Below are 10,233 nucleotides of genomic sequence, written 5' to 3'. Positions count from 1 at the left end.
CTGAAGCGAAGCTTACCCTCTTGATAGTAACAGGCAGTGCTTAAAAAATCCTAAACAATATTCTGTGTACACCATGACAATGTTTATTTTAATTTCAGAACATGTACTGTATGGGTACGAAATGTAATGTCTCCACATTCTTGATCGGCGGAAACGATTTTTGCTTGTTTGGGATCCGACTGGCCAGCGTATTTGAACAAGTTAAGCAAGCTTTGTTGTCTTTTTGACATTTTTCCCCTGAGTGAAACGAGGCTATAACCTGCCCGCCCACACTGCTCCGGTAACAGGCCTCCATGTTAAACTGACAGGTTTAGTGGAGTGGGACGCTGGTTTGTTGAGGCTACTGGGTGTAAAAAAAAAAACACCTTTGTGTCTTCCATGATAGATTTGATCTTTGCGTGATCTTGCATCTTGAGAGAAGTTGGAGGAACTTGACACCAAAATCGGACACATCCACATACAATCAGCCTCAATGTTGTAGATCTTCGCTACCAAACAGCAGTGTACCTGTGCTGGAGATAACTCAATATGGCCTTCGTCTTTTCGACTTTAGAGGCCAGCTACCAGCAAGAAAAAGAAAGATTTCACACAAAGAGGACTCAGAAAACTCAAACCACATCACTATCAGCTGTTTGCCCGAGTCACTGTTACCACGTACTACCCTTAATCACTCAGTTTTTCTGAAGTGACGTCTGATGGAACAAAGCATCATTTGTGGTTTGTTACACGCAAGTCCGTAGGCCTCACATCAGACGGCTGGAGCTACAGGATACACAAACTTGCAAGCAGGATATCGTCACACCCTGCCCTACTCTTGTGTCCTGTTCTGAACCCCCGACATCACTCACCTGAGCTGCTACACACACACAAACCATGGACAAAATATTTGCACATAAAAACCCTGTTTGTTTTGGGAGATAAACTCCCTCTGTTGAAATGAAATGAACGTACGGCTGGTGAAAGAGCTCTCAGTATCGGGTTGATTATTGTCGCCGAAAGGGACAACACATCTGACTGGGGCCGACTGGGGGCCCCGCCGAAGGCCGTGTTGTCACGAGGCACATGGGAGGATTAGGAGGGAAGAAAAGAGGCAGCCACAGTGTTTGCACGCACGCACGCACGCGCTAAACTCACATCTCAGACATTATAAAAGACAGGGAATATAATCATATTAGATATCATTAAAAAACAGATGCGTGCGAATGCAGTTTTGATAATCTGATGAAAAATAGATCTATTTCTCTAGAGAAATAGGTTCCCTGGGAAATAGATTTTTTACTATGATTCAAAGCTCTTACTCTCTATGAAATGGATATTAATACACTTCTACCCCTGGCTTAGCAGGCTGCCAGCTGTGTGTGTGTGTGTGTGTGTGTGTATTATAGTAAGTCTGTGATTGCATAGGCCTCGCTCAGCAAAAAAAATGCTTTTGCACAATCCGCAAACTGTGGAAATCAGTGTTGAGGCTGATGGGAATGTCCATTTTGTGTTAGATGGGGATGCTTTTCTTTTTCTTGTTGGTGACTAATAAATAAATGTTATGTCGAGTTATTTCCAGCGCAGCTTTCTTTCTGGAGTTTAATAGAACATCTACAGGGAACAGATTTATCATAGAAGAGACAACAAATAAAATGAAATGCTTATTTCTTCACCTATATGTACCAGCTCAACGAACCAGCTTCCATTTAAAACTACTTTGTTGTCTCCCCTCCACTACAACATCTTTGTTTTGGCTAATTAGCACTAACCACAAAGTATACAGCTGAGGCTGATGGGAATGTTATCAGTTCTGCAGGTTTTTGGTTATAAACCAAAGTATGGGACAGGTTGATATTTAGACTTCATGAAGATGAAAAGTCAGTGGATCAAAAAAGTGATTCATCCCGAGGGGGGAGTATTAATGTCTGAAGCAAATTTAATGCCAATCCATGAAGTCATTGTTGAAATATTTCGACAGAGCCCTACTGGAAATGTGGGCCTCGTGATGGCACTACAGGAAAAGTTAAAGGATCACCAAAGTTATCAAAATTCATCGTCTGGGAACTATGAAGGTGTTACGGAAGAGGATTAGGGCCACATGTGAAGATTGAATTTGAGTTCCGAGTTTAAAGTCAGAATTCTTTTTTTTTTTTTTAAGAAAAAAAAGGTTTTCTGACTTTAAACTCAGAACTCAAATACATTTTTACATGTGGCCCTAACCCTTTTCCATTAAGAATGTGCAATATTTCATGGCAATCAACCCAATAATTTTCAAGAAATGGCACTAAAGTGGCCGGGTTGGCTCGGTGGGTAGAGCAGGCGCACTTATACTTGGAGGTTTATGCCTCGACGCAGAAGGTCCAGGGTTCGAATCAGACCTGTGACAATTCCCTGCATGTCTTCCCCCCCTCTCTCACCTAGCTGTCCTCTCAAAACAAATAAATAGCAAAAATAATCTTTAAAAGAAAAGTCACTAAAAACCAAACCTTGCCAAAGGAGCCGTAGCCAAGTACAGCTAAAACAAACAATTAAAAACACCAAACAGATGGAAGTTTCAGCATCTTAAAATCCCTCATCACCATGATCATCATCATCATCTCAATTTGCTAAATTTTTACACAAACAATCCATAAAAACCCAGGAGGTATTTCCTCCCTGCCAGCTTTGCAGAACATAAAGCCGTGCCGGCCTCACTGAGTCCAACTGGAACATCTTTTCCATTTGCACACTGGTGCACCATTCCAAGACATTACAGCATCCCAGTAAAAATAAAAACACACACACACATATACAGACTTTTTTTCCTCCACTCACTCACTCAAAAAGAGAGCTACAATGATTTGGAGCCTGATGAATTATTCAGCGTTTCTCTCAGCCTCATGGACACTGCTTTTTCAGAGTCTCGGGGGGACGTTGGAGCTCCCCATATGTTCCAGTGATGCATCTATTAGCAAAAACATATTCTGCTGGTTTTAAGGTTCCCAGGCTGGATCCTGCCCAGACTTACGGAGTCATCAGGATCCGGCCGAGGCCCCGATGTAGAGAGCAGTTGGCAGACTTTGCTCTCGGTGTGTGTGTGTGTGTGTGTGTGTGTGTGTGTGTGTGTGTGTGTGACTAACTGCGTTGCCGAGCAGTCGGGCTGTTGTGATTCTGTTACTCCAGCGGGCTTGGCTCAGCGTAGGAAGTCCATTAGCAGGACAAGTAACAGGGTGGGTATTCTCCGGTGCCTCAGCCCCCCCGAGGATAAGGGCCTATCTGGTGGGGACTTCCAGATGAGAGATGGGGATGCTGACTGTCCGAGAATAGATAAATGGAGTGGAGCAACTCTTCTTCGCTAATGATAACAGGAAGAGGACATGCTTTAATCTAAAATATCACACACTGTAGAAGAAAAAACATTCAACAAAAAAATAATATCATTCAATATCTTAAATATGCTAAAAATCCAGTCTGCATACTGTAAGAGTTATTTTATTTCCGTGTAAATAGCTTTTTTTTTTTTTTTTTTATTAGCTCACGTCGCATTTTATGGAAGTCCATTTCTGCAAGAAAATGAAAAACGTATGAAGCAGGAATGATAATAAAAAAATAGTCAAGTCAATGTTCATAAGATACTCCGAAAAAAATGATTACAAATTATTTTACATTATTTTACTTAATAAATCCTACATTTGACTATTTGTCATTAACTTTTTCTATTTTTGATTAAGAATCTCACAATTTTGGGGTGACCCGGTAGCTCACCTGGTTGAGCGTGCGCCCCATATTCTATAAGGCTCAGTCCTTACAGCAGTGGCCCGGGTTCTAGTCCGACCCGGAGCTCTTTGCTCTTCAGCTGTCCTATCAAATCAAGGCGTGGTATCACACAGACACAAACGTGAGTGGAAATGCTTCTTTATTTACTGATTAAAGCCAAACAGACAGTCATATACGTACATATGGTACCTGCTGGGTCGCCCCTTAGAATCAAATAACTTCAGGAAGGAATTTGTCATTAACACTCTCAGTCTTTACACAGTATACACACAGTGGGACAAATGTTCCCACGAGAAAAAAACCACACAACATTTCAGAAATGTCTTAGCAGAGTGCAATGTGTGCAAACTTTTAAAGAGCAGAAGAGGAGGATGTGGGGATGAGGGGTATTTCAAGGCGCAGGAGATGAAGATAAAGCGACTACCTGTGGGAAAACTTAAAAAGGTTGCAAGACTTAGCGGTTAAAAAGACAAGTTTAAGTCATGCAAGTCCACTGTCCAGAGTGTCCATATTGAGGACTCCAACTCAGTCTAAAAACGTACATTCATTGCTTTTATTTCAATTTCAATAAACTGGGGAGTCCTGCTTCTTGAATTACCTCCCAGGCGGACAGTAAACAGACCCATTTCATAACAATATTGCTATTATAAATGCACAGATCAATCATACCTTCCACGTCATTCATATTACGTCCAGTTCTCGTAACTCAGATGTGTGATTAGACAATAAATAAAACAGGACATCCATCCACTTTTAAAGTGCTGCAACTTTGTGATCCGTCTTAGAGTGAGACTGTATAACTTTGGAAAGAAATAACTAAATATTACAAATCAAAAGGTGAATTCAAAACCGATAAAACACACCCTTGCTCAGTTTAACACACACACACACAGCTTGTTTTGCTGCTGCAGCCTGACATGATCTGGTATGATCAGTGGCTAACGGTGGCTAATGTTAGCAGACTCATCTCCACTTGTGCTCCTGTAACAGTGTGTCACTGTCACAGCGATGTAGGGCTGCTGCTATTTACTCGATTAATCGTTAAGTCTGTAAAATGTTAAACACAAAGCAATTCCTCCAAGCTCACGGTGACTTCTTCAATTTGCTTATTTTATAAGAAATGTAATCGACTGTCACAATCTGATGAAGAAAAGAAGCAAATCCTCACATTTGAGAAGCTAGAACCAGCGAATTTGGACATTTTTGAGAAAAAGAAAATGACTCAAATGATTATCGAAATAGTGGCAGATTAATCAACTAATTGGCTAGTAACGGCAGCTCTACAATGATGTGTTTAAAGCAACAGGGAAATGTAGGGTTAATGCAATTATTCTGTAATTGCCACTTGTGGCCGCCTCGGCTGCTGTTACACAGTTACACAGTCTCACTTTAAATGATTCTACTTGAGAAACCTTTAACGTCTGGGAGAGAAAAACATAAAACAAAAAAATGAATACAAATGAGACAGATGAGTGCTTTTAAAAAAAAAAAAAAAAAAGCATTAAAGAGAGCATAATGTCTGGTAGAAATCATTCGCTCACTGTAAAGACACTAAATGGGGAAAAGAACACCGCTGTGAATAATGTTAGTTAAACGTTTGAATAAAAAAAAAATACAACAACAGTCAAACACAGTGTAAGAAGAACGCTGTTTTGCTAAGTCAGTACCGGCACATGCTAGCGCAAATCATGACAGACATGTGACTTCACTGTGAGTACAATCTTCAGAGTCACACAAGGCATTTAACTGGACTCCTGCAGAGCGTATGCGGCGTATCAAGCGGCGTTTCAGGCCTCACCCAGTCGAACAGGAGGAGTGGTAGACGGTGAAGGGAGGGGAAAAAAAATTTAAAACCAAGGCTTGTGATCATCTCACGGTGAGGACGAGCAACAACTCCTCTTCCTCTGTGGCGTCTGTCGATAGTGCCCGTTTTCTTCCGAGGCGAAGGGAAGTGAATCCCTTCTAGTGTTACAGTGACGCGTGCCTTTTTTTTTTTTCTTCAAAATGTCACGCTCTAACCCACTCGGTTCTCTTCATTTCTCTCCCCCCCCTCTCCTGTTGAGCGACCCGGGACATTCCTCCTGCTACTTCATGCACAGAGAGAAAGGAAAGTCTCAGCCTTTGAATTTCAGAGAGAGGTCTTGTTCTGCTCAGCGGCTAGAGCGTGACAACAACTGTGCCCGCGCAACGGCTGCACTTGTAGTTCTGTTGGGGGCCACAGCCTGGCAATTAAGTCCAGCATCCTTTGACCTTCCGATTGCATTTCTAGTTCAAAGGTGTCCCAGCGTTGCCATCCACGGAGAGGGAGAGGGGATTATTAACGAGTAGACAAGTTGTCGTCAGGGTGGCGAGCGGTTACTGCTCGGTGGGACACGCGCTGCGGTCTTTGCAGCAGAAGTAATGCACCACCACGCCGTTGGGATACCTGGCGAACGCACTGAGAGGGAAAGATAAACAGAGCATGCTTTACCGCCGGTAGGATTATTACTCACCGCGTCACAGCAGGTGAACACCCGTTTAATTCAAATTTAGAGGAGGGAAGTGAAAATGAACGGGGGTAGGAAATTAAACAGCAGCTCAGGGCATAAAAGTTAATAAAACCAAAACTGCAGATACAAAAGAATCTGATAAGCGGAGATAGAAGATGTTAAATGGAAGATGCTGCTCTACACTGACGGCGTCATAATACCCAAATGAATTCAGTGATTTTGGGGAGAACTCTCAATAACTAATTAGAAGAGGAAAAAAGGATAGGAAAAAACAAGGATCAACAAAGGATAACATTTCAAAAGACAGAAATATAAATGAATTCAGTTAAATAAAAATATAAAAAAGTGAAAGCACATATTTTTATACTTCTGGCCAAACCCCCAAAAAAAGCCAGCTTTTTGACTCGACAGTGAGAGAGTGTTACCTGTTTCCTATTTTCTTCTTGCAGACTCTGCAGGTCTTCTCCTCCGTAATGACACATTTAACCTGCTGGTGGAAGATTCGCTCCTCTTGCACCTGTAAACAGACAACAGGCGAGGTGTGCGGAGACACAAGGCCCAGTCGGTCATTTTGTGGGGGGGGGGGTTGGGGCACAAAAAAAAAAAAAAAAAAAAAAAAAAAAAAAAAAAAACAAAAAAAAAAAAAAAAAAAAAAAAAAAAAAAAAAAAAAAAAAAAAAAAACAAAACACAAACACAACAAAAAAAAACGGAAAAAAAAAAAAAACCAACTGCAGGCAGCGCTGCCTGGAAGGCACTAGGATTAGGCAATGGTTATGGTTAGGGTTAAGGTTAGGGTTAGGTGCTTTGAAGTCAACGGTCGCAGCGCTGCCTGGAAGGAGACGTTGGGGGCTTAAAACACCATCAAGCGATATTTATGTCTGAGCCCGACCCGAGCCCGAATCTTGTTTTTTTTTCTCATATTGATACTGTTGACATTCGGAAATGTCAACAGATGAGCACATCAGCGCACACGGGGGCGCATGTTAACACAGGCGCACGTGTGTGTGTGTGTGTGTGTGTGTGTGTGTGTGTGTGTGTGTGTGTGTGTGTGTGTGTGTGTGTGTGTCACAAAAACGAACCTTTGCATCAAGTGAAACAGGCCCATTGGCTACCTACATAATAAGCTGTAAAGTTATATTGTTCAATGCCTTATCGCGCTGATGTGACCGAGCCCGACCCGAACCCAAACATAATTTCTAAATATCTGTCCGAACCCGGCCCGGTGGGTACTGTACACTTAATTATGGTCCAACTGAAAGTGTGAAAATGTGTGTTTTTCAAATGTATTGTTATAGGTTTTGTATGAAATGAAGAAAATGTCAGATATACTCCTTAAGAAACTGCAGCTTACAAGCCGCGGACAGACAGTGAGTGATTGATATAAGACTAAGGAGCATCTTAACGGACTCTTAAAGTGATGGTTCGGAGTAATTCACCCTAGGGTCCTTTGCACCATGACCTCGAGCCAAACACCCCCCCAGAAGCTTTTTTCACCTGGGTCTAACATTGGGAGAGTTAGCTAGAGTAGCTTTATCAGCTGAATAGCTTAGCGCAGGGGCTAATGGACCCACGTTTGTATCTTGTAAGTTACCCCACTAATAATGCCCGAAATGATACCAAACGTCGTCAAGTAGTACAAATAGGTTATGCTCTCATAAAACGATGGATTGGAAAGTTTGTACTACCAGAAGTTTATGAACACTTGCCTGCTCTCCTCAGCTCTCTGTTGCTGCTGCTGCTACCTGCAGTTAGACGAGTGCTTAGGGCCGTCTACAAATTACTACACCGAAAAGAGATACAACAAAAATATTTATTAATTCAATGATTAAATAAGGTAATGTCTCCAAACTTACCTCAATTATTACTTGTCTCCTGCTAGTTATACTACAGCACTTACTTAAAAAAAGTTAAATTAATAAATATTTTTGTTGCATCTCTTTTCGGTGTTGTAATTTGTAGACGGCCCTAAGCACTCGTCTCACAGCAGCAACAACAACAGCAGAGAGCAGAAGCCAGCAGGCAAGTGTTCATAAACTTCTGGTGTACTTACAAACTTTCCAATCCATCGTTTTATGAGTACATAACCTATTTGTACTACTTGTAGACGTTTGGTATCATTTCGGGCATTATTAGTGGGGTAATTTACGAGATACAAACGTGGGTCCATTAGCCCCTGCGCTAAGCTATTCAGCTGATAACACTACTCTAGCTAACTCTCCCAATGTAAGACCCAGGTGAAAAAAGCTTCTGGGGGGGTGTTTGGCTCGAGGTTTTGGTGCAAAGGACCCTAGGGTGAATTACTCCGAACCATCACTTTAAGTGACATTTGCCGCTACGTTTGCCTGCTGTTTACTGTGGGCTGTTGTTCAGAGTGTGTGCCTCTTGTGTTGTGTAGCAGGCTGCTGTCTGATAGGCCATGGTGACTGTCTGTCCGCTTGAACGCTAATGATTCTGCAAACTACTTATGCAAAGGTTCGATGGAAAACAAGTTCTCCATCTATGTAGACAGAGAACTGGCAGTTCCTAATCCAGAGAACATTTGATCAACAGAGCTGATACAAATGCAATTTAATTTCAGTTGGACTGCAGTTGGACAGGAAAAATCTATCATCAATTGACCTGCTCCCAACTAATAGACGTGCAACCTATGACCAGGGGCAGCAAGTAGACACTGATTTGTATTAAAGGCTGGGAACTCTGCACTAAACAACTGCAACATATCTGATTTTCTGTTGATGAGTTTAAATAAATGGTGCTCTTTTATCTGTTCCACGTTTGAGATTTGCGAATTGCTCTGCAAGTCCGTCTGGCCAAGAGCCCATATCCAATTTTTCCAAATCGAGGCACCAATCACAACCGTTGAGGTGGGCTTTACACGATGGCGATAGCGCAGCGACGGCGAGCAGCTTTTTGCTTACATTTAACTTGGCGGCCAACCAAGTGCAGCAACCCGCTGATGCTGCTGTCGCGGCTACGTCACCCGGATCTTTGGTCTGATTGGTTCAAGGACTATCCAGAGGCATTTCAGCGGCGTCCGTGTGTGACGCCCCTTTGGAAATGGGCTGTGAATGAAGTTACACAACTGAGAAGGGTCTGGTGTCAACCAGACTACTTCAGCAGCTCTCCGGTCGAGAGTTTATTGCCGTAGTCATCCACACTGTTCCAGGTTCAAATCTGAAAATTCCTCTCTAATGGTTAACATTTAAATGGTCGTATGGTTCTGACAGTTCTCACAATAATTCATTCACACCAATCCAAAGGGTTTGTTTGACGTTACACAGCCATCAGTCGCGTTCTGGCCAACTACATTAGATGTTAGTAGACACATTTGAATCCCATTTCCATGAACCACCACGTGAACAAATTCTCCAGGACTCACCCTGAGGAACTCGGCCTGCAGCAGACTCTTCAGCACCTGGTTGCAGCGTTTCCTCTGCGCCCTCTCCTCCAGGACGCTCTCCAGGAACACCTGGATCTCTCGGATCTGGGTGTTTGCTGGGAGCAGATTGATGGCCTGTGGGGGGGAAAAAAAACATTAGTTTGTTAAACACCACTGAAACGTCATTATACGTTGTTTTTTTTTAATATTACAATTCTGTCATTATGAGGGGGAACGTTTGAGGAATGGATGGAGGTAATCAGAAGCAAATTACACTCATTTTAAAAAGGATAATTTATCACAATAAGCATCTTCGTGCGTCTCCATGTTGTGGTGAAACACAGTTGAACTGTTTTCAGAGAGAACAGTGATAAAGACTTTAGAATAGAGTCATTTCCACTTTCATTAGATGTATTATTAAAAAAAAAAACAGACATAACTCATGAATCCTTTCAAAGTGATAATATTAAATTAAATGACTCCCTCTTGGGGACAGTCATTTGCTGTGACACAACTTCCCCGACAGCATCTTCTCTAACTGGCCTGCGTGCTTTTGTGTGAATGCTAAGGGAGACTCGATCAACAATCAAGGTCAGTGCTCTTGTTTTCCTCTTGTTCAAATGCAATTC

At 42.2% G+C, this 10,233-nt stretch overlaps 1 protein-coding gene across 2 annotated transcripts in view; it reads right to left on the bottom strand.

Annotated features, from left to right (window-relative positions):
• Positions 1-3,857: 3,857 nt before the first annotated feature.
• The window catches only part of vps39 (VPS39 subunit of HOPS complex), a 37,274-nt gene continuing 30,898 nt past the window's right edge, over positions 3,858-10,233 (bottom strand). For both annotated transcript variants that reach the window (XM_039786686.1, XM_039786687.1), the window contains exons 22-24: positions 9,605-9,739; positions 6,650-6,741; positions 3,858-6,172 (exon numbers count right to left, since the gene is read on the bottom strand). In XM_039786686.1, coding sequence (XP_039642620.1) covers positions 6,091-6,172; positions 6,650-6,741; positions 9,605-9,739 — 309 coding nt within the window. In that variant the 3' untranslated portion in view covers positions 3,858-6,090. The remainder of the gene's footprint in view (positions 6,173-6,649; positions 6,742-9,604; positions 9,740-10,233) is intronic.

This window comes from Perca fluviatilis, chromosome 20 (genome assembly GCF_010015445.1).
Source record: "Perca fluviatilis chromosome 20, GENO_Pfluv_1.0, whole genome shotgun sequence".
Taxonomy (NCBI): domain Eukaryota; kingdom Metazoa; phylum Chordata; class Actinopteri; order Perciformes; family Percidae; genus Perca; species Perca fluviatilis.
Note: the sequence above shows the minus strand (reverse complement) of the source record. Positions and strands in the feature narration are given on the sequence as shown.